The sequence below is a fragment of the Nyctereutes procyonoides genome, unplaced genomic scaffold (assembly GCF_905146905.1).
Source record: "Nyctereutes procyonoides isolate TBG_1078 unplaced genomic scaffold, NYPRO_anot_genome, whole genome shotgun sequence".
NCBI classification, from domain to species: Eukaryota; Metazoa; Chordata; class Mammalia; order Carnivora; family Canidae; genus Nyctereutes; species Nyctereutes procyonoides.
In genome coordinates this window covers 12,815,114-12,840,634 of record NW_026575159.1, presented here as the reverse complement: position 1 = coordinate 12,840,634, position 25,521 = coordinate 12,815,114, and the positions used below count along the sequence as shown (strand labels likewise).

General features: G+C 40.2%; 1 protein-coding gene across 6 annotated transcripts in view; it reads left to right on the top strand.

The window, feature by feature from the left end:
- Window positions 1–25,521, top strand: part of SAMD12 (sterile alpha motif domain containing 12) — a 378,425-nt gene that overhangs the window by 202,169 nt on the left and 150,735 nt on the right. For 5 of the 6 annotated variants that reach the window (XM_055314074.1, XM_055314073.1, XM_055314072.1 and 2 more), the window contains exon 4: window positions 11,517–11,657. In XM_055314074.1, the coding sequence (XP_055170049.1) occupies window positions 11,517–11,657 (141 nt within the window). Of the gene's footprint in view, window positions 1–11,516; window positions 11,658–21,869; window positions 21,954–25,521 lie in introns of those variants that run through there. The other variant, XM_055314077.1, reaches the window with a different exon arrangement.

The window sequence follows — 25,521 nt, the reverse complement described above, 5'->3', positions numbered from 1 at the left end:
AACAAAATGTTTTAGGGGTTTCTTAAATTAATTTTTGGAGGGGATTTGGTAACTCTATGTACTACCAACAACATAAAAGGATTTAACCTTTAATTTACTGTTTGGAAGATGTGTATTCCTTCTTGGAGGGCTAAAGAATAGTGCAAGGCTACATATTCACTCTGTTTGAAAAACACTATCATATCCTTTCTTTCTGAATTTATATTTCAGATGGGAAATAACATTATTCCAGTTTCTTCCGATTAACATCATAAGCACCTGAATGTATTGAACCAAAAAACTAGATTGTCAGTAGAGGGGTGGGGGATGGGGTAACTAGGTGATGGGCATTCAGGAGGGCACGTGATGTAATGAACACTGGGTGTTACATTCAACTGAACTCTACCTCTGAAATTAATAATACACTATATGTTAATTAATTGAATTTAAATAATATTAGGTTTAAAAAAAAACTAGATTGTCTAAGACAGCCCTTTTAACCTAGACTGGTTAAAAACAACAGAACAAAACAACCAATGCATACAGTTCCCATCAGTATAGTAAATTACTTACAGCAACTACAGTGCAAATAAATGTCCATGAATCCTTCTCTTAGCCTTCAATTAATGGCTAATCATTCTTAATGTAACCAAGTGAGTGACCAGGCTTGGCAAGTGGGCTGTGCTCTCAGGTAGAAGTGAGAAGAAATTTATTGGTCTTGGAAGGTTTTGCACGCGTTCTTGCCAACAAATGAGGCAATAGGTTGGCTGACCTCAAAGTCCTTGTTAGCTCTGGTATTGGTTCACAGTCACTTTTAGGAAATCAAGCACTGGGATGGGGGTTACTTATGAAAATGGATTTTTAAGGCATATCCAAGTTAGAAAAAACAGAGGGCCAGTTCGTGTTAGTCTTCAACTCCCCTTGGTCTCAGTTGGCTGTTAATTTAGAATAGGCTGTAGAGAATGGAATCACAAAACTTGGAGTCTGTTCCTAAAGCCTGATGAGACGCTGAAGGTGAGGTTCCGGAATCACTTTCCATTGCCTGTGGGAGGGATGTGGGAGGGGGTGGTTAAAAGTCAGATGTTGTGGGTGGAAACCTTTGAGCCAAATAGGACCCATATTCATGAATTGTTTGGCTCTCATAGTATGGAAAAAAACGGGCAAATTTTAAATTGGGAGGCTTCATAAAACTTCTAGATTTTCAGTTGTTCTTAACTTAAAAATAGTAGAAGTAGCAACACTCAGCCTATATCTAGCATAGCAAAAATGGATTGGAATTGCTTATTTTAGAAAGTTAAAGAACCAAATTGTCCAATCTACTGTGGTCCACCTACTCCCTGTTGTCCCTTAGAGTGGTTCTCTTCACACATTTGACAACATTTGTATTTTCGACCACTGGTCATAAATTTGGTAAGTAGTTTGTACCAGGTGCATCAAATAAAAATGTACAGTCAGATTTAAGGTGTATACCAAATAATTTATAAGTAATAAAAATTAAAATACCAAAATTTGCCAATGATTAACTTTCTGAAAACCAATTATTATAAGGTAGGTTACATATCATTCTTACCTATCATAATGGGCTTTCTTGAAATGAGAATAAGAGGGGCAGTGCAGTGCCTCAACTAAGCATTATATATGAGCTTGGATCTGTAAGTCAAGATTCACTGGGAATCATGTGGTATAAATGCTATAATCAAGTGGTGTAAATGATCTCACCTTGCTAACCAGCCCCACCCCGTATTGCCTTACATAAATGAGAAATCCAGGGGTATCTGACTTCATGCAGGGCTGTATTCAGGAGATCCCATATTGTTATTTTCTTTCTCACTCCCCCCCCTTTTTTTTTAATCTCTCAGCTTTGCGTTTTCTGTTGGCTTAATTCTCTAGCAAATTCTCTCCATGTGTTGACAAAGATAGCGACTGACAGTAAGTCTAGGCTTGTATTGTCCCTTGGGACATGATCTAAGAAAGAAAGAACTTCTCTCTTATAAATCATGGCAATTCTAGTGCATTTTAGTAATTCCAACAAATTCTAGTGAACACACAGCATTAATTTAACATATATATATATTTTTTTAATATATTCATTTTAGAGTGAGAGAACATGTGTGCATGAGTGGGGAGGGAGGGACACAGGAAGAGAATCTTCAAGCAGACTCCCCACTGAGAGCAGAGCCCAATGAGGGACTTGATGCAAGACTCAATCTTATGACCCATCAGATCATGACTTGAGCCAAAACCAAGTGGGACACTTAACTGACTGAGCCACCAGGTGGGTAACCTATATGTATCTAGTGCCTACTTTGAGTTAGGCTTTAACTACATGCTTTGAAACATCCATGAAGCCCTGCTGTTGTGGATCTTACATTATGGGAAGAGGTAGAAAGGAATCTGAAAATGAAAAATAAATATAATAAGCAAGAACATTGTGGGACACCTGGGTGGCTCAGCAGTTGAGCATCTGCCTTCGGCTCAGGGTATGATCCTGATTGGAGGATCCAGTCTCACATTGGGGACTCGATGAGGAGCCTATGAGGAGCCTGATTCTCCCTCTGCCTATGTCTGCATCTCTCTCTCTCTCTCTCTCTCTCTCTGTCTCTCATGAGTAAATAAATAAAATCTTTTTAAAAAATAAGAATATTGCATAGTACTTTAGAAGTAAAAGGTACCACAGGGAATTTTTTTTAAATTATTAAAAGGCCCACCAGATGAGGAGGACCAGTTCCCAAAGGTCAAGAGAGATTCTTTTATCAGAAATGGGCAGGGGGACGCCTGGGTGGCTCAACGGTTTGGTGCTTGCCTTTGGTCCAAGACATGATCCTGGAGTCCTGGGATCGAGTCCCACATGGGGCTCCCTGTGTGGAGCCTGCTTCTCCCTCTGCCTGTCTCTGCCTCTCTCTGTGTCTCATGAATAAATAAATGAAACTTTTAAAGAAATGGGCAGCGATATAATGTAGGCAAAAATGAGGTATTCGTCCTACAAATGAAAGTGTTTTTTTGTACCGTGCACATCATCCTTTGGTGTATCCTACGTGCTACTTTGAGGTAAACAAAAAAGAGTAAGACGGGCCCATCTATAGGGTAGAACATCATGAAATGGCAGGATCCTACATGATGTGCTCCCTGCTTCATGTTTCACACACAACAATCTCAAGGTTCTTAAGAGTTCCTTAAATGTACCTTTTGGTTCTCAGATCCCTGTCTTAGCCTATGCTGTCCCATGCCTTGAATGCCTTCTCCCTCCTACTCACCATCTTGGCTTTTGTTGTTGTTGTTGTTGTTGTTGTTGTTCAAGGACCCCAGCTAAAGTTAGGTACCCCTCCTGTGGGCTCTGAATGAACCTGTGCTTGTCCCACTGGCAGGGAAAATCATCTTATCTTTCTCTTCCTAACACCTAGTGGCATGATCTGTTCAGTTCATGGTGCAGACATAGATAATCTACTTAATGGCTGCTCTCAAAGACCATTCAGTCTCCTGGGATACACTACCGAGTGAAGACCAAAGAATGAAGGGCATCGCAGCTTGTGTATTGTGAAGTTATGCCAGTGTTTGCACTGCTTGCCTTTAACTCATCCAAGATGATGACCCTTTTCTGCCCCTCAGCCTCTCTCCTGACCTTTGGTGCTCCCTGCTCAAGAATTGGCAGACATGGGTTTGGGGACACATAAAGTCTGCTTGAAAAATTTTGGGGTGGCAGTTTAACGCATGGTTAAGAGCATGGTCTTTATGTATATTTGTATCCTAGATCTGTAGCTTAGTGGGTATATGACCTTCAGATGGGGATAGCCACTCTTAATCAGGTATAGATAGTAGAAGTATCTTCGAGAAATTGTTGAAAGTAAGGTAATCTGTGTCAAACTCTCCGGACAGTGTTTAACTCTGTGACTATTCAATAAATGTTTGATAACCATGATCATTGCTATGAGGAGGGGGAAGCATTCTCAGCCAGAGAACTATAGGAACCATATTGCAGGGATCCCTGGGTGGCACAGCGGTTTAGCGCCTGCCTTTGGCCCAGGGCGCGATCCTGGAGACCCGGGATCGAGTCCCACGTCGGGCTCCCGGTGCATGGAGCCTGCTTCTCCCTCTGCCTGTGTCTCTGCCTCCCTCTCTCTCTCTCTGTGTGTGTGTGTGATTATCATAAATAAATAAAAATTAAAAAAAAAGAAAAAAAAACATTTATAAAAAAAAAGGAACCATATTGCATGATGTTAATGATTTCAGTTTGCAAAGGGCATGTGTTTTATGTTGATGGATCCTCAGTCTCCCTATGAAATAGTGTCATTTCATCCCCATTGCAAAGATGAGAAAGCTAAGACTGAAATATGCTTTCCTGGGCATTTATTGAAACCTTTTAGTTCCTGATCCTGTGCTTTTAGCCATTCCACCTCTCTCCTTATTTCTTTGTTCCAGATATTATGACTTTGGAATGATGAGGAGATGGAGATACAAGGGTTCAGGCTGTGGGACCCTGGCCGTGTGTCCAGCATTCATCACTCTGTAGCTTTTGAGCAGCCAAGAGTGGGTAGAGCCAGGGACACCTACTTGGTGCATGGCACAGGCCTTTATCTGAGAGCAGGTTTGGCGCTAGCCTAGGGTACAAATGGCCCTTTCTTTGGGGAACTGTAAGTGACCTTTATTTCTAGCAGAAGAGAGGCCCTGTGGTTCCTCTTTGCTGGGAAGAGTAGAAGTCCCCAACCACTCAGAGTGGTACTAAGACTTCCCAACAGGGTAGGGCTTGGAGCCACATCCTTTGCACCACTGCCAGCTTACCCAGAAATTTCTACTTGTGCTTTATGGCATACAGTCACCATCTTAAAAAGCTGGGACAGGGCTTCTGTTACAATATTCTGAGCAGAAGGTAAGGAACACCTGAACTCAAGACCTAAGACCAGATTGGGCCTGAAGGTCAGAAACACTTGTCTAGACCTAAGTCTTCCCCCCCCCCCCTGCTTTTCCTGTGTGGCTTTAGTCAGCTTCCCCTCTCAGCCTCACTTCTCTATGTAGAACACAACGAATCCTGTGCCATACTCTGAAATCCCAAAGATTCCTTCCAGCTTGAAGTAGACTGAATGGCAGCCGTTTAGTGAAGGAACTGGTAAATGCTTATAAGGCAAAAGGTCTTCGAAGATGTGGTTTTCATCTGAAGAGGTTATCCAGGATTATTTTATTGGACCCTAAGTCACATCACGAGCGTGCTTCCAAGAGAAGGGAGAGTGAGATTACCCACACAGAAGAGAAGGTGATACCAGGATACACAGATTAGAGTGATGTGGTCTCCAGCAAGGCAATGCTAGCAGCCAGCAGAAGCTGCAAGCTGCAAGAATGGATTCTCGCCGGCAACTTCCAGGGCGAATGTGGCCCTGATGACACTTTGATTTCAGGCTAGGGAAACTGATGGTGGACTTCTAGCTTCCAGAGGATGTGGAATACGTTTCTGTTGTTTTAAATCCCCATGTTTACAGTTTGTTACAGCAGCTGTAGGAAATGAATACACTGTTCTCTGTGTCCATGACTCCTCGTCCATTCTTCCTGCCCATCTGCCCATCAAGGCTTGCAGTCTCACTTGGTGCCTGTTCAAAAGAAGAATGAGGGGGCGCCTGGATGGCTCAGTCAGTTAAGTGTCTGCCTTTGGCTCAGGTCATGGTCCCGGGTTGTGGGATGGGTCCCAGTGGGGCTCCCTGCTTGGTGGGGAGTCTGCTTCTCCCTCCCACTGCTCTTGTGGTCTCTTTTTTTCTTCCTTTTTCTCCCTCTCCCCCTCTCTCCCTCTCAAATAAATGGATAAAATCTGAAAGAAAGAAAGAAAGAAAGAAAGAAAGAAAGAAAGAAAGAAAGAAAGAAAGAAAGAAAGAAAAAGAAAAGAAGGAGGAGACACTTGTCTTTCTTTAAGCCTGCCGGAAGGCAAAGTACTCATTTAGCGTCAAGTTCTCTATTCCTTTCAACTTGGCATCTGCGGCCACCACCAACACAATACAGCCTCCTCCCTCTGCTATTTTCAGTTTCTCCTTGTCCTGGGAGTCGGTTTCCAGCCAAGTCTCTTACATCAAGAAAGATAGTCATTTAATGACCTTGAGATCATCAGTCGGTGAGTAAAGAAGAGAACATTCATTTAGTAGCACTAAGTGTATTCACTCAATAAATATTTGAGCATTACATGCAATCGTAGGGAACAAGGGACAGTAAGGAGGCTGACAGGAAAGATACTGATTCTTACGGAGCTAGCATTGTGGTGGGCCACACTTGATAAAGCTTTTATATCTATACTCAAGCTTAAATTGCAGCACAGTACTAATTTTCCAGGCCCGTTAGCAGAGCATCAGATCCGTGTTTCTGCTGGGTGAACTTTTCTCACTGAATATTCCCTGGCTTGAGCTTTCACCAAGGGTCCTAGGAAAGCGTTTTTAGCCCTGAGGACCATTGTTGGGGTTGAAGCAGTACAGGGCGTGGGTCATAATTGCTCCCTCATATTTCTCTAAATTCCACCAGGACCTGCCTACAATCAGCTCAGAGCTTTGGGATTTGGGAAGAAGAATATTCAAACCTTCTTTTGTTTAGTTCTGTTCTTTCCATTACTTCTCTATATCCCAAGTGACCTCAAGAGAAAAAAAAATAGCACTCATACTACCATGATTTTCTGTGCCTCCAACACATCCTCATTTGACTCAACTTCCTGCACTGAAATGGAAGACCCAGCCCTTCGTGGCTTCGCTTGAAAACCTGATCATCTCTGAGGTGTGCCTTCTTTTCACACCCCACTTCTAGGTATCACAATTTAGAACTCTCCTACTTCTTATGACTTTTTCCCCCTCCTTCCTCATCCAAGGCAGCAACACCTCGTGTTTTGAGTCCCATGGCAGTGTACTAACTCTTCCCACCCCCACCTCCACACCCCCAATCTGTTCTCCACATAGTGACCACAGGGATTCTTTTAATAGGTAAGATCACGTCCACATCATCATGGGAAGTTATTAAAACTTCCCATGTTCAGAATAATATCCAAAGTCCTCACCAGGGCCTAGGAGGCCCTGTGTGATCTGGCACTTGCCTTCTTTCAGACCGCCTTTCTTATCATTCTCTTGTCCACTTGACCCTCATGACACTAGCCTTCCTGCCATTCCTCTCATTGCTTTAACACTTCCGGATGTTCCAGTGTCACCTGTGGAGGGAAGCCTTGCCTCACCACCCAAACTACAAAGTGCCATCCTTCCGGTAAGGGTCCCGGTCTGCCCCTGTATCAGTTCATTTGAAAATTGTCTGCCCCTCGAACTAAATGGTAAGCTCCATGAAGACAGAAAATACTACTCCTATTTATAGCCTCAGGACCCAGAAAAGTGTCAGGCATACAGTGATGCTCAATAAATGCTTAACAAAGGAAAGAAGTAAAAGGTCGGCATATGATCAATGTGAATGAAGGACTTTAAGCTTCTTCCCACTCCAAGAATCTATGGGTCTGTGAAGGCCGAGCAGCCTGGGTTAACTAAATTTATAACAAGTGTGGAGTATCAGGAACTTTAGTTAGTGCTCCTCTTTTGAGACTGAATTGATTTTTCTCTTCTTGATTCCTCTCTATGTGGAACAGCTGAATGCAGAGCGAGGTGCCCATGACCTTCTCAAGAGAAAAGGCAGGGAACGTAAAAACTATAGCAGCATGCCTCTGTTCTCTCTCTGCAAGAGTGGGCTCCTTCTTCATCCACCTTGTTGCTGGACTTTTAAAAAAATCTTTGCTTTATCCAGTGGTCTTGGTCTGACTACCTCTTACTTACTCCTCAAGTGGTTAGGTTAAATGTTCTTTACTCAGTGACAGTCTCCTGGTCCCCAGACAAGGTCAGGTCATGCAGTTCTGTGATCTCATATTTGCCTTTTCTTAATACTCATGTCTGCCAACAGTTATCATGAGCTGCCTGCCTTGCCATTCTGAAGGCACCAAGATTGACCCTGTCTGTCCTGTTCATCATTATATAGTCAAGGTGAATAAAAAAATGACAGGGACACAGTAGGTGCACAGTAAATGTTTGCTGAATTAACAATTGGATTTTTATGCTAAGCAGCAAAAAATGACAACATAAATTGCAAAAAAAAAAAAAGTGTTGATTGTTTATCGTTTCCCTGACACCAGCATCAAAAGCAGCACCACATTTATTTGGACACTGTTTTGTGGTCAGCAGTAGGTGATGGGACAGGGGACATTTGCTGCTTGAAATGCTCTAATTATTGGGCAGATTTTTCAGAACTAAGGACCTGAGTGGCTCTGTAGAAACCATCCAAGGAAGACAAATCAAATTTTGTTCATAACACTGTCAGTGTGCAGATCATGATCTTTTCTAGAAGTTGTTTTATCAGGAAGTTCTGTACAATTTTCCCATAATCTCTCTTCTTATAGTCTGGGCCTTTTATTTTCCTCCCAAGGAAGCGAAAGCACAACTAAAGGTATAGTAGGAAGAATTAGGAAAGGCTCTCGTGTTTTGAATATTTTTCAACTTCCCAATTTCCTTTCTCCAAAAATGGAAATAATATCTATTTTCTCAGAATTTACATAAAACAGTTTGAACAGCTGAGTATTTAGCATGTGAAATGTTGATAGGCACAATTGTTTACACCACATAGTCTAAAAAGCACAGATTTTTTACAACTAATGGAATTTTGGAACTTGCATTTTCAGAGCTAATGCTATTAACTCACCCAAGTAGGGGATAACTTTCTGAAAGGGCTTATGGATCAACCAGGCAGGTGCATTACTGGAAAGACCAAGGCTAGAGATTCTCAGGGGGCCACCTGACAGAGAAGCTGAGCCATGCACACTGGAACAAAATTGTCATCTTGACTTACTAGCTTGTGCTCTAGAGACAGACCAGCCAGCTTACCATGACCAAGCTCCAGTGTATCTTACCAGTGCCTCAGCAGTGTGAGCACCCGAATGTCACAGCTTATGAAACCACAGCTCAATTAATGGAGAACAGAAAGGAGGATGGGTGATCTATATTTTGGTATTGAGAGGGATTTAGAACATCTGAACTTCAGGGAGTCTTTTTATGCAGCATTGTAAGTTGAGAGCATGTATAAAGAGCTGGATATCTTATTTGGAAGCAGATTATCCGCATAGAGGATACCCAATACCATGCTTCCTGAAATGAAACTTCAGGACCAAGGTCTGACAGTAAAGAGGGCATTTGAAGGCAGGGTTGTCCTGGAAGCTTCGGACTCAGGCTCACCACCCCTTGGTTCTCTACCTTTGAGTATGTCACTGCCCAGAAACTAGGAAAGGGAATCTAAAGCCATCGGTTCATTTCTTAAAAGTATGTTAAATTTCAATCAAAAGAACAATTGCTGCTGAAACAGATGACCACAAACTTAGTGGCATAAAATTATACAGCTTAACTGTGTTATAGTTGTAGAGATCATAGAGATCAGAAGTCCGAAATGAATCTTAGAGAAAATCATGGTGTCGGTAGAGATGCTTCCTGATGGAAGAGTATGGTAGAGAATCCATGTCCTTGTCTTTTCCAGCTTCTAGAAGCCTGAATTCCTTGGCTTGTGGCCACCTCACTCTGACTTCCGCTTCCATTGTCACTTCTCTCTCTGTGGCTCTCTTTTCCACTTATAAAAGCCTGTGTAATTAGATTAGACCCATCTGGATAATGCCAGATACTCTCTCATCTTAAGACCCTTAACATAATCAGACTTGTAAAGTCCCTTTTGTCATGTGAGGTAACAAATTCACAGGTCTCAGAGATGAGGATATATACATCTCTGGAGGGGAGGGCGTCATTCTGTCTATCACAGGAGATAACCAGAACTACTTGGAGTCTATGTTCTTTCCTTTTGTTCTCAAGGCCACCACAATCTGCCTTGTGTTGTCAAGACTCAGCTATGGCCACCTAGGATTCCTTTCCCCTACCTCACCTTCCTCTTCCAGATGTAGCTTTTACTGAAGCTTTAGACCACCACAGCTCACTGCATTCACTTCCCTGCCAGGCACTGGTCCAAAGCCAAGTCCGTATTGGTGTTTAGTTCTTATCAGGCTGCCCATCCAATATTTCTCTCCCCGCGTCACCTTCCTGACACATGATGGAAGTGCAGTTTATGTGTGAACACTGTGTGGTGGGAAAGTTCATGTGATTAGCTCTGGCTAATGACCCTTACATTAGCTCATGTAAATGACCTCTAGGCTGTGATGCCATGAGACCTTTTAACACCTCTTTTCTCTCTGGTACAATAAGCAGCAATGTTCAGGATGGATGGATTTGAATTTGATGTGTACACTAGGCAAGATATAAACCTTATTGTAACCACTGATATTTGGGGGATCATTTGTTACTGTAACATGTTACCTAACTTATCCCAACTGATACATTTAGCAAGGGTTAATGGGAGGTAAAAGGGAAAAGCAAACAGCACAGATCACTCCTACCTGATTCTTTCCCTTTGCCTGTCTCTATTCACAGGACCCAGACTTCCCTATTTTTCTGATGAAAATGTCCATTGACCCCATCTTCTAGCTGTTGGGTTTCTGTTCTGAGGAGGTAGAGAATTTATTTTCTGAAGTGTAGGTGATAATATACCCAAGGATATACCATTCATCACACATAGTTGACTCTACATCAGTTGAAATGAGAAAGATCTGCAAGTATGATGATGGGGTGCTGGGGAGAGAGAACAGGGTAATGCTACAGCATTTAACCACCATCATTCTCTTTATTTCTTGTGCTAAACTCTCACAATGGAAGTATGCTTCTTTCAGGGCAATCACAGAGTGGCAGAGAATTGTGGAATTTGATGGAAACTACTGTAGGAAGGGAGTCATGCAGACTTCCTGGGGAAGAAGAAGCCATGCCAGGCTGCCTAGGGCCTTGGGAGTGTCTGCACACTGCAGGCACTCACTCCTGGAGGCTCCTTGTTTTGCAATCTTTAGATGCCCTCACCTTGCTCCCCTCACCCACGGCCACTCCTGTAGCCCTTGCCTGAGGCCAGAGGCTGAGATTAAGGTTTGGCTCCCACTGGCTAGAAATGAACTCTAGCCCAGCACTAGGGATGCAACAGGCAAATGCCTGCAGATTAAAACTGGAACTTCACATGCATGTTTCACAGAAACATTATTGCAACCCAAGTTAAACATTGATGGAGTTTCTCTATAACCACAGCTACAATATCCAGGTCTTCCACTGGTCTGTCAGTGCATGAGTTCCTACAGGCCAGCCTCAGGACCCATCACTCACCAAAGTGCGTTGTTTCTATGGAAACCTGCAATCTGTGTCCAAAATACCCAGGTTAAAATTGTGCTATTTTATTTGACTCCGTGTGTTTTCAGCTGAGAATTGCCAAAATTAGATTAAAAAGTGAGGTTCTTCTCTAAATTTGTGCATTTTCTTTATCCATATTATCAATTTTTGTCAATAAGAATAATTGAGGACCCTCAATTCTAAAGCATCTGTTTAGAAGGAACCTTACCTTTAAGGAAAGATTAGCCAAAATGGGGATGGAAATCCTTTTTAGCCATTGTTCATTTGCTTTTTCTTTTATTTCTTGAAACCCCGCAGGGCGAGCCCTGCTGAGACTTACTGACAAAAAGCTTGAGCGGATGGGGATTGCCCAGGAGAACCTCCGGCAGCACATCTTACAACAGGTGCTCCAGCTGAAGGTGCGAGAAGAAGTCAGAAACCTACAGTTACTCACACAAGGTATCCTGCTGCTGCCTTGTGGGTGGATGGAAGGGGGGGAGGATGGGAAGAAAGAAACCTTTACCACCATGACAAAGGGGAGCCAGGGAGAAACTATTTTTGTGTTTTTGCAGAATTTCTTTTATTTTTTTTAAAGGCATATAGATTTAAAGCCCACTTCCCTCCTAAAACTTCTCTTTTTCATGGGTCACTGGGGAAGGATACACAAATAAGTAATGGATGAGCAAAAGGAATTATCTGATGGCCTAATTTCAAGAACATCACATAGCGTTATATAGGTTGTGCACTGCACAACCCTAGAGAACTTACATAGGATATGGATATGGATACAATCACACCCCTTCAATTTATAGTATAGTGCTGCCCAAGCTCTCTTAGTCACGGGCCTCAGAATTCGCATGATTGCATAGTTCATAGGATCGTGATAAAAGTGGGATTTTTGTTGTGTTTCATTTTACTTTGCTTTTCATTGACTAATGGAAAAAATAAACCATTTTAAAGGTATGTGTCTGTATATATATGCCTATGAACACATACTCTTCAGTGATTTTTGAGAATGCTCTTTAGCATCCTGAAAATAGAATCTTTTTTTTATAAAAAACAGACTGTAAAGAATTTAAGCCTGGGATATTATGACCATATAATTCTTAACAAGAATCATTTATAAATTCGATATATTGGGAGTGCTTCAGGGACCTATAACAGGAAGTGACAGGAGAGAGCTAGAATTTGAAGAAAACTTTAAGTTGCACTATGTGTAACTCGTGTCTACATAAGATTGGTTGCTACCAAACTCCACTGGCTATAGTCCTTTATTTATTTTATTTTAATGTCCATTACACACCATTTTAAGTGAAAGGGTGCTAAAATATGTGTTTTTGAGAGCCTGGGGTATTTTTCAATCTGTTGAATATTGTAACTGTGTGCATACTGATATTGGAGAAATCTGGGTCAGCCAAGTTTCATGTTGTTGCATTTAGATTATAACCCAGTAATAGACCATTTGCCTAGAGAAAGCGATGTACTGCCTAAAGATGACTGCTCTAGAAGGATGAATACAGATTTCGAGTGATATGAAAATAGTGTGTTTATTTGATATGCATTATTTGCATTTGTCTCCAGAGGCTTCCAGTGGTAAATTTATAGGTACAAATACACTGAGTGATTTAAATTTGAATCTGGCATACTGATATACTTGTTAGTTTCTTTGAAGAAGTAAATAGAGATTCAAAGATTTATTATAAGAAAGTCCATCCTGGTGCTATTTATAAAACTGAAAAATTATGAACAACCTAGAGGTTCAGCAATATGGAAAGAAATAATTCTGCTTTAACTCATAAGATACAATATAACACAGTCATTAAAATTAAATCTTCAAGGAATATATGACAATGTGGGGAAAGTACTCAAGAAGTAATAGGAAGTGGGGGTAGAGGGGAAAAGACCATATTTTACAGTATGAACCAGTTTTCTTAAAAAGAACATATTTTTATATGTACACAGAAAAAGGAATGCCAATGAACGTGCCAATATTTGGATAATGATTCTCTCTAGGTGGTGGGATTGTGGGTGATTTTAATTATTTTCTTTATATTTTCCAAATTTTCTAGTTTAAATCTACATTATGTTTATAACCAGAAAGTATGTCACATTTTTTAAGCTTCGATCACATGTATCATTCTCTACCAGGTCTGGTTAGTGTCTTGAGGTTTCCTCTGCTCTTTTGTTTTCTTCTTCTGATGATATGGAGAAAATGAGACCTAAACTCATCTCATGTGCCTTAGACTCCTCCCCCCCCCGTGCTGCTGTCAGCCTGCAGTGTGTTTGCTTTGCAAAATCATTTTCTACAGCTTTCATTGCCCTAGATGCATAATATATAAGATTTTTCCTGAGATAGTACTCAAGTCTATTAAGCTAAATATATGTTTGTGTTCTGGGAAGGTAATGCTAAGTTCAGCCTTTTCAATTCAGTTGTTGTCACTTCCTTTAGCTTTGAAGAGCTGTGCATTTTGCATTCTTTCATTCCATTCCCTTTAGAAGAGATCATGTTCACTAGCTCTTGGATATTCTATCTGCACTCATATTACCTTTTTTATTGCTTGTCCTTTACATGTTAATGTTCAAACTCATTTCATGCCAGGCCGACTTTAGAAAATCTATAGCCTTGTTGAAGCGATGGTTTCTTTTTTTAAAAAAGTGAAACAAAAAAAATTGACAAGTTGTTTTTATGACTGATAATAGAAGTTCTAAAGGCAGCTGGGGTAGGCTTAAAATATTTTAGGTCTGGGTTTGCTATAATAAAAATTGGAATGTTATTCTACCCAAGTAAAGGACTGGCATAACATATAGATCATAGGGAAATTCACCACAGGGGTGATACGTGATTTGGTATTGAATATTTGATTCCTCATCTCTGCAAATATTAATCAGTAGAAATAATATGCCGAATAAGTCCAAACTAAGATTTTAGAATGCTACTTAGCTTCTGGAAATCTCTCAACATGTTTCTAAAGAAAATAATAGCTAAGCCTCCTTTTGCGACTTTTTGATGGCTGTTTTAAAACTGGTCTTAAGCTATTGATTCTGTACCAATCATTTTCACACAGTTGGCCAGGAACCCCATTACAGTAATTGGACTAAGATGGTCTCAAAAGGACTGGGGGAGCTCCTTTGGGTCATCTGAACACAGAGAATGTGAAGTTTCTACCCTGCTTTTTCTTAATCTCCTCCTCCTGGATGCTGACCCAGAGACAAAAACTATAAGGTATTTTAAAAGTGTACATGGTGGATTCATAGCAAGCATATCAGTTTATAGGCACTGACAATGAATCATGACAAAAAATTTATAAAACAGCTCATCATCTAAAGCCAGAACTGTCCTTCAGCTGAAATGCTGGCCTCTGATTTCCCTTCTTTTGTTCACAGTGGCCCTGTAACTATCTGATATTTGCAAGAAACATAACCCATGTCTGGTCCTGCTTTAAATGTTCCCTTGGAGACCACTGAGGTGGTTTCTTCCTCCATACAGCCTTTTGGTCTTCTGTGTCCTATCCACGAAGTGGCCAGGACGTCAGTTTGGTGGTCTTGCTAGTTTGCTCATTTCTGCAGAAAACTCTCCCATGTTATGGCACCTCCAGTTATCTTGGGAAATGCAGTACAGAGCTGGAAACATCATTGTTCTCTCCTTGATTCATGAGAGACAGGAGAAAGGTTCCTTATGTAACACACAGCGGTGGTGCAAAATATCAAATTAATTCATAACCAAGCATTTGAGGGGGCATCCGTAGCTTTTTTAGTAATGGACAGTATTTGTAGGAAGAAAAAGACCCCAGGGATACTGAAAGCTGACTGTTTCTCAGATGGCTAATGAATTTTAAATTTTACTATACACACAAATCACTGCACTAATTGTCACATCAACTCCTGATAGTTACCCTACCATGATCAATGGTGTGGTTAACCCCAACTTACATACAGGGAAACAGAAGATTAAGAATTTAAGTAATAGGGATACCTAGGTGTCTCAGTGGTTGAGCGTCTGGCTTGGGCTGAGGGTGTGATCCCAGGGTCCTGAGATGGAGTATCACATCAGCTCCCTACATGGAACCTGCTTCTCCCTCTGCCTATGTTTCTTGCCTCTTTGTGTGTCTCTCATGAATAAATAAATAAATAAAACCTTTAAAAAAAATTTTAATAGACCCGAAGTCAGACTGCTAATAAAGAGCATAGTACAGGTCTGTCTGACTCAACAGCAAACTTTTATCCATTATATTTCACCACCTCTGATCTGTCAGATGGGATAATAATTCTATTTCATGGTGGTGCTGTGATGGTTAAATGAAATTTTATTTGTAAACTGTATAGCCTAGTTTATGGCATATTCTATGAAAATAGGTTGGCAGACTTTTTTTTTGAAAGGGCCAAATGTATGTATTTTAGTCTTAATAAAGGCCATATAGTATCTGTGGCAATCTGTGGCAACTATCACATCATGTAAAAACAACCACAGATAATCTGAAATGAATTGAGCTGTAGCAGTGTACCAATGAAACTTTATTCACAGACATAGCTGGTGGACTATAATTTGTGGACTTTTGTATTACAGGGGCAAAAATGTAAACGTTAAACATCATTATCAAGATTATTTTTTATTCTCAGTATCTTCCCTTTTGAAGTTATAAATGTTTCCCTCATCTCAGGAACACTATATATATATCACTCCTGGGTGTCCTTTTCAGTGTCTTCCTTGGCTACAAATACATGGATAGTGTAAAAATGTAATCACAACTATGAGGGTTGAGTTACTTTGGGCAGTAGACACTAGTATCCAAACTGGCAGATAAAGCAGATGAAGGCAGTAAATGCCACCATCTCCAAATGCCTTTTTAATTAGTGCCTACAAAGTGAAAAAAGACCATGATTGTTTACCAGGGCCACTTATAGCTCATTAAACATTAGTGTTTCTTGAAGGACTTCTTCCACATTGTCCAAATATATGTGTCAAATTTTAGTTAAGAATTGCATGACCAGAGGACTTTCCTAGAGCTTCATCTTTTGAGTTACACAAATTAGAAACACTACTTTCTAATCCAAGAAGACTTTTCAGAACCATGTGTACAGATTGGGTATTTTAGTCCAGTCACCCCCACAGTGATACTTCAGCAACTGAAGTAGGCCATCTGATCTGAAATAGGCCATCTGGTCCACCACATTGCTTAAAGAAGGAAGTCTTTGTAGAACATAGCAATAGACTCTTTGAGAAAATTTTTCCAGTTGCATTTTACAGTTTTGGGTTCCAAGACCCAAAGAGGATTAGATAATAGTTCGTGGTTACACAGCTGGTTAGTGGCATAACTGAAACTAGATCCCTATTCTCCTAATTCCCAAATTAGTGTTCTTTTTTTCTTATTGTTTGCAATGAAAGTTTAATTTCCATACAATAAAATTCACCATTTTTAGTGTACAGCTCTGCAACTTTTAACAAACACATATACTTGTGTAACTACCACCACAGTCAAAATATAAAATAAAAGTTCTGTAAATCCAGAAAATACTCTCCCTGGTGCCCCTTTGTTGTCAGCCTCTGGCAACCACTGCTGTGTTTTCTGTCCCTTTAGTTTGCCTTTTCTAGAATGTCATAAGTGGAATCTGACTTTTTTCACTTACTGTAATTCACTGGGACTTATCAGAGCTGTGGTGTATATCACCAGTTTATTCATTTTAATTAGTTCATTCATTTAATTTAATTAGTATTCCACTCCATGGATATCCCATAGTTGAATATATCACATTCTCCAGTTGAGGGATATCTGGGTTGTTTCCAGTTTTGTAAATATTAATAAAACTACTACATGCATTCATGTGCTGGTTTTGTATGAACATGAATTTTCATTTCATTGGATAAGTATCTAAAAATTGCTGGGTTGTATCATAATTATATGATTATTTTCAGAAGAAACTGCCAGGCCAGTATTCTTAAGATAATAAAAGAAGAAAAACAGTGTTAGAGACTGGTTTTAATATGTACAAAAATAGTGTAAGGGGTGTTTTAACCCTCCCCTCCTTTACAGTGACTCTCAAATACATCTTAGACCTCAATGAAGCTTCAGATTTTTAATCTCCATAAAGGTCATGAACTCTGAATATTCCACTGATATCTCAAATTTAAAATGTTCCAAATCAACTCCATTGTCTTTCTCACCATCTCCCCAGCCTACTCTTCCCCCTTTTTCTTCTCAAGGTTAATGCCATTACTCATTCCATCACCTAACATAGAAGGCTGAGTCACCTGACCTGTGATTACTCCTCCTCTCTCATCACCCATATGTAATCAGTGACCATATCTTCTGAATTTTGCTTGTAAAATGCGTTTCCAGCCTTTCCCTGACTCTGTTAGTCACTGTGTTAAAGCTCCTTCCCAGGCCATAAGAATAACCTGCTAGTTATTTGATCTCTGGTCTCTGCCCTGTCCCATTCATTCCCCTTTAATTAACTTCCTAATTCTATTGCCATACTTAATTTAAATATATTTCTGATGACTTTATATCCTTGCTTAAAACACTTGATGGCTCCCAGCTGCTTACAGAATAAAATCCAAACTTTTTAGCGTTCCAGAGAAAGCCATTCTGGGCATTTCATAGATATATTAACTTTGAGCAAGTTACTTGTCAGAGATTAAGATTCTTTAGTTGTAAAAAAAAGGGAATTAGACCTATTTCACAGAGTTGTTATGAATATGGTATAAAAAAACTCATGAAAGGACCTAGTCTTGATGAGATACCGCCTCTTCTGAGATGCCTTACCTCATCTCTCAGGCAGAAACAATCATTCTCTCTTCTTAATTATTAGGCACTTTGTTCATATTAATAATGTATTCATTACATACTATCTATTTAGTATCCATTTATTCTTCCATCCACTGAGCACCAGGTTCTATGGTATTAGGGATAGACAGGAACACCCAATCTAGCAATGAGGATAGAATGTGTATGCCCTTACAGAAATACACAGATGTATAATAATGCCACAGAACTGGAACTTAGCCTCACCTGGAAATAGGTGGGAAAAAGGAAGACTTGCTAAGAGTATAATATATGAACTAGATCTTGAAGGATATAAGTTTTCACAGATGGCCAAGGGCTGGCATGAGGCAGAAGAAGAGCCTATACAAAGACACGGTAGCAAGAAGTCTGTCTGTCTCCCTGTAGAACATAGACAACCTCACTGTCTTTTGATTTTCCTTTGTTCTCCTACCTCCAAGCATAGTACTTAGCAGAGAGTGGATCTTCCACTTATTTTTTACTGATTTAAACTTAATTGTTCTCCTTTTCTCTTATTTATTATTCTCAATCTTCTCAAAACAGTAAATGTAATATCAATTTTTTATGGATTCATAATAAAAAATAAGAGTAGCTACAGAGCCACTTTGCATCACCCATGAGCAAAATTGCAGAAGACCTCTTTTATTTTGTTGTGATCTTTTTGTATTATTTTGACCATTAAAGGTGATGGCAAGGCTCTTAAATATATACACCTTTTACAAGGGCTCTTAAATATAGAAGCCACTCCTTCCTTAAGTTGTTTTTCCTAGTATTTTTCAGTTTTAAATGTTCTGAGGGATACTATCAAGCAACTATAAATTGAGCCTTTTCTCCTAAGGTCCAATAAATTTCCCAGTGGCTCATGGTAGATGAGAATGTTGGATCAGGAATCTTATAGGACTTTATGGAGATAATTCTTCTATAACTGGGGTCTTTCATTACCACTTCCTCATCCAGTGTTACTTGATTTGGAGCTGCCAACCACATGTCACTTCTAAGTTGCCTCCAAAAAACATTTCCTCAATCTGCTACCTTCTTGAGCTTTTCCCCAACAGGTTTCATAATCTCCATACCCTATTATACAAATGGTGCGGCCAGGAATAGTTCTAATTTTATCAAGCATTTGAGCCTTCAGAGAAATTCTCTTCAGTATAGTTTTATGTTTAAAGGCCTAAATATAGACTTCTCTGGGAGATTATTGAGCTCACACATCAGTATGTCAGTAGGGGTTAGCGTTGTGCTGCATACACCCTAGTTAGCACCCACTGCAATTTCATTTTCATTGTGGGAGTCCATTATGGCTGGGTCATTCAAGAAGATGTTTGAAGTGAGGCTTCAAATGGACCCTTCTTATCTGCTGCATTCTTCACAGTAGAAAATGCCCTGATGGTTCTCTAACCAGCATAAGGGAGAGGTATCCACACATTATATATTTTTTTAGTATGGACATGTTCTATCAGGAGTTATCCTTGTTCTGACTTCTGCACAACTCTTTTTTTAATGGCATTTTTCCATGCTGAGAAGCAACTGTTAGGGACACCAAATGTTTCGTGTCTGCCTCTGCAGAAATCACCAACCTCAGAATTCTTTACTGTTGACTTCTTTGCATTTAAATGTCCTCAGTGAAATTAAAAATATATTTGATGTCTTTTGTTTGGACAATTCAAGATGGCCATGAGATTGCATTCTTATTTCACCTTGTGGTTTGTGAATTTGAAGGACCTTGAGTGACTGATACTGTACTGACATATGTTTCCACAACTAACACTGTGTTCCTTTCTTTAGGATAAGGCTAGACCCTGCAATTTGGGTTCGAATCTCCTATGGGCTCATTAGAAAGGCAGTTGTAGGGCAGCCCTAGTGGTGCAGCAGTTTAGCGCTGCCTGCAGCCCATGTCGTGATCCTGGAGACCCTGGATCGAGTCCTACGTTGGGCTCTCTGCATGGTGCCTTCTTCTCCTTCTGCCTGTGTATCTGCCTCTCTCTCTCTCTCTCTCTCTCTCTCTCTCTCTGTGTGTGTGTGTGTGTGTGTCTCTATGAATAAATAAATAAAATTTAAAAAAAGGCAGTTGTAATAGGACAATGGCATGTGGACATGATGTGAGAGAATTGAAGCCATTTTCAGGGATTCACTGAGCTGCTTTGCCTTTTCTAGAAGAAACAGAGAAATATACCATCCATATAATATAGAATATTGACCCCTAGTATTATTTATTACCTACTTTCTCTGTGGCCTTTTTCTTTGGGGCCACTAATTCTCAGTGCACGGAGTAAATCTTTACACAGGGTAGATATTCAAGATTCTCCTTGCATCCATGTTTCTACCTACCAATTCCAGAAGGCATTGCATACATAGTCTACACTGTGATTGCCCCAACCTTTTCCCCCAACAATGAGTCAAAATGTTCTCTCCTTCTCTGAAATAACACCTTTGTTACTAGTATCCCTTTTTTTTTTTAATTGCTTTACTTGGTAGCAATTACACAGCTGCTCATTCAATAATTCATCCCGAAAACATTTACTGAGATCCTATCACATACCCAGCACTTGATGCTTTGTGTTAGGGATACAGGGATGAATATAACAATCCTTGATGTGGAAGTCAAATGAAAGAGATATAACAGAAGTAAACATAGAATTCAAGGATCAAATAGGAATTGTATCTAAACCAGAAAGAATATGTCAGGAAAGTTTCCAAGAGGCAGTGACCTCTAAACTGAAGCCGATATTTAGTTAGGGTATGTTAATTTCTGATGTTGTCATCAAGCAAATATAAAATTGTCAAGATGATCGGAGCCTCAGAGAGATATACTATGCTGTAAAACTCCTATTTACAAAAAAAAAAAAAAATCTATATTTACTAAGTGCCTGACCTTTACTGAGTGTTGGTGAAATTCAGTAAGCAAGAGAGACATGGTTCTCAGATACATAGATTTCACATTTCAAAGGCACTTCTAAACAAATAATCTTTGTACCAGTGGTGAATGATCTTAAAGGTGGTGATAATTATGCTTCGGGCATGAGGAAGCAGAGGGACTTCCCTGACTGATCAGGAAAATCTCCCTCAGGAGATGTAGCAGAGGAGTGGAGCAGGTGGGGCTGAGGAAGAAAAATGTCCCAGAGATGCCTTGGTGGCTCAGTGGTTAAGCATCTGCCTTCAGTTTGGGTTGTAATCCCGGTTTGGGTTGTAATCTCGGGGTCCTAGAATCAAGTCCTGCATTGGGCTCCCCGTAGGGAGCCTGCTTCTCCCTCTGCCTATGTCTCTGCCTCTCTCTGTGTGTCTCTCATGAGTAAATAAATAAAATCTTTAAAAAAAAAAAAAGAAAAGAAAAGAAAAGAAAAGAAAAATGTCCCAGTTGGAGGGAACTGCCTGTTCTGTGGCCAACATTGAGGAAGGAACTTGGTGCATCCCAGGAACATGTGGAAGGCCAGAAGGAAGGCTCATTTAGTTAGAAGGTGGGTGGGGGAGGGAGACAGTGGTGGGATGTGAGAGATGGGAAAGAATAAGGGAGGAGCCAGAGTGAAGTGAACACCCTCAGTGCTTGCTCTCCTAAGGAATTCAGAGTGGGGGGGGGCAATAAAGGGTTTGAACCAGAGACCACCCTGATGAGCTTTGTGTGACAAAAGGAGAGCAGCTGCACTGAAGAAGGACAAAACAGCAGGCAGGACTGCAGTTTGGAAGCTCTTGTATTAATCTGTGCAGAAGATGAGGATAGCCTGAAGGAGGCTGGTGGCCAATGGGAGTAGAGAGAAGTCAACTCAAGAGATGAGGCAACCCATGGTGAAGAAGGGGATTGTAAAGGGTCATCTTTCATGTCTCTGCATCACATTCTCCTCCCCCAAATCCATGCTCTCTGCAGCAGAATTTTCTTTGTGCTTCTTCACAATTCTAGCTTCCTGGACCTGACCCCTGGACCTGTGGAATGAGGCTCTCCAGCCCAGGCATTGGTATTTTCTACATGATGCTTAGGCAGATGAGAGCTTGACTGTCACTGCCCAACACTACAGATTCCACATGCACAGTGTACCAGGCACTCTGCCCCTTCACGGCATAAGACTCTCTTGGGCTTCATGAGTTTGCCTGCCATAACCTGGTAAACTCAGATGAAAGCTTCAGCCCTTGAGATGAATGAGAATATCTTATATTAAAGCCCAAAATGGGGTGGAGCCCATCCTATGCTCTCACCTAACCTTGCAGGTGTCCTCAAAGTCCATGAAAGTGGCCCAGCCTCCATAGTTCCCAGGAGACCACCACTGTAATTCCACTCCCGTTTCCCCAGGCAAAATGAAATAGGTTTCCTTGGGCAATCCCCCAGGGCAATAAAGAAGGTACTTCACATGGAGACTCCACTATTTCCTGTGCAGGGCAGGGGAAAGATCAAGCTATTGTGGTAGGACCTCCTCTAAAGATAGAAGGGCGAAGGAGAGAGAGAAAAGTGTTTCAGCTCTACAAGAAGCAGTTTGGAGATTAATATTTGAAACCATCAAGGTTTTGTAAAGTTTGGCAGCTGTTTCAAAATCATTAATATCTAACATCAGCATTAGATACTGTCTTTATTTCCACACAAAGGCACAAGTTACTGAATCTTCAATTTATTATGAAAGGGAAGTCTGGAGCTAAGATTGATGGTGCACCTAATTTGCACATTTGGCATTTTGAATCCTATAATTAGCCCCCACAATAATTTTGCAAGATGGATATCATGAGCCCCATTCTCTAGATAAAGAAACTTGGCCCAGAGAGCTGCAGTGCTCTTTCCACAGTTTAAAAGTGCAAATATTAGTCAGGGTTCCCCAGAGAAACAACCATTAGGGGATAGATACTTAATGTTTTAATTATAATATATATGCAGAGAGAGAAACTTATAAGGAATTGGCTCTCAAAATTATGGAGGCTGAGAAGTCCCAGGATCTATTGTCACTAAACTGAAGACACAGGAAAACCAGTGGTATTCTAGTTTGAAAACCAGAAGACCAAAAACCCAGGAAGAGGCAGTGTTTCAGTTCAAGTCTAAAAGGCAGGGAAAAACCAATGCCCAAGCTCAAAACAGGCAAAAAGGATCCCCTGTAACTTGATGGGGATCAGATTTTTTTTCTTTTCAGACCTTCAACTGATTGTATGAGGCCCACCCACATTAGAGCAATCTGCTTTACTCCAGCTACCTATTCAAATGTTAATCTCATCCAAAAACACCATCATAAACATGCTCAAAATAATGTTTCACTGTGTGGATACCCCATAGCCTAGTCAAGTTGATACATAAAAGTAACCATCACAGTGGGCAAGATAACTAGTTGTCTCCAAAACCAGTGCTCTTTGTTGGTGACCTACCTGCCTGCTGGTAAGTCTCCCTTCTCACAAAGATACATTTTTTTCTTTTATAAAATACTCTTGATGCCAGTGTACTTTTAAAAATTCAATTAGCCAACAGACAGTACATTATTAGTTTCAGATATAGAAGTCAGTTGTATATAACACCCAGTGCTCATTACATCACGTGCCCTCTTTAATGCCCAGCACCCAGTTACCCCATCCCCTGACCCATCTCCCTCCATCAACCTTCAGTTTCTTTCCCATTCTTAAGAATCTCTCAGGTTTGTCTCCCTCTCTGATTTCTTCTCAATCCATTTTCCCTGCCTTCCCCTATGATCCTCTGTGCTGTTTTTTATATTCCTCATATGAGTGATACCATATGATAATTGTCTTTTTCTGATTGACTATTTCACTTATCATTATACCCTCAAGTTCCATCCACATTGATGTGAATAGTAAGACACCAATGTACTTTTAAAAAATTAATGCTTGAGGGGGAAACTGGGTGGCTCAGTTGTTTAAAAGTCCAAATCTTAATTTTGGCTCAGGTCACGATCTCAGATCATGAGATCAATCTCTACATTGTGCTCTGAGCTGGGCATGGAGCCTGCTTAAGATTCTCTCTTCCTCTCCCTTTGCTCTTCCTGCACCTTGCTCACACGTGCTCTCTCTCTCTCTCAAAAAAAAAAAAAATTCTTGAGACTATTCATATAAAAAGATTCTTCTCTCTTTTTTTTTTTTTTTAAGATTTTATTTATTCATGAGAGACACAGAGAGAGAGAGGCAGAGACATGGGCAGAGGGAGAAGCAGGCTCCATGCAGGGAGCCCGAGGAGGGACTCCAGGATCACACCTGGGCCAAAGGCAGATGCTCAACTGCTGAGCCACCGAGGCATCCCAAGATTTCTCTTAATATCTTCCTTATCACACATTGTTTTCACTCTCCATCCTCCATTTTCCATTATTTTGGGATGCTAGATTTGGCAGGTGGATGGTTTTGCTAAGCCCCTTTTGCCTACCCAAGATATTGGGATACTAAGAAACTCATTTCCCAACTGACATAATGAAGCAGAGATGCCAGCCTAGCGTTTCCTGATGCCCCCAAATACCCTGAGTAGTCTGAATCTTGTTGGATCAATGATGTGAAGTTTTGCTAGTTGCCATTTTTATTGATTTAATTGAAATTGATTCGACATAAATGAATGCACAGAAAATTATTAACAGTGACCTCAAAGGTTTCAAGTATCTGCTATGTAAGATGTGATGTGGCTTTTAGGTATACATCTGAAAGGCCACTTCCACAACACAGATGTTTAGTATCAAAAACTGTTAAACTCTAAACATTGATAAAGGTAGGATATGGTGATTCTGAAAATATATGAGAAGCATTTGAATATATGTTTTAGTTCATCCCATTTCTATCACATTGGTTGGTCAAGTTGGTTCATGTTTACTGTAAACTACATATATTTGAATATTTATCTTCCTAAGTATTTTTCTTTTGTCATTTGGTGACACCATGGAAGGGAAGAAGAGATGAAATAGTAACAACAAATTTTATTGACCTAGATTTGTTTTTTGTTTTTTTTTTTTTAAATCCTTTCCTGAGTCTTGAATGTTTGTTTTGTTACACAAAGAGTTTTACTATAATACTTTTGGTCTAGCAGGATTTGACATGTATTCAAGCATAAATAAATGGTTTCTAATTTTCTTTCTATTTCTAAAAGTTTAAACATGCATTATGTTCTGGGTTCTCCCTCTCTACTATCCTCTCTTTTCTCCCCAGTGTACTTCTCCACTACAGACTGCTCAGCCCGCAAAAGAACTATTAGAAATTTATTAATTAAGGACCAGTTTCTGCTTCTTTGTCAGGGATAATCATTTGTTTTAGAGCTGATTTTCTGCTTTAATTAAATGAAAATGTCACTCAGTCAAATGAATTCATTTATATTTATTTATCCAGTTCTCCAGGCTTGAATTTCTTAGTAGGGACTTGGGCTCATCACATTTGTTCACACAATGAACTGAAAAATGTCTCTTTCAGCAGTTTAAAAGACTCACAAATGTTTACTCCTCTGAGTAGAAGCACTATATAAGCAAAGCCACGATTAACAAATGTGTGAATGGTGGTTTGCTTGTGTAGATGTTATCTAGGTGCATGTGGGGGGACATATTTGAGGATATCTGTGCACACACATGCACCTGTATCAAAGGTTGTACTTGAACCATCTA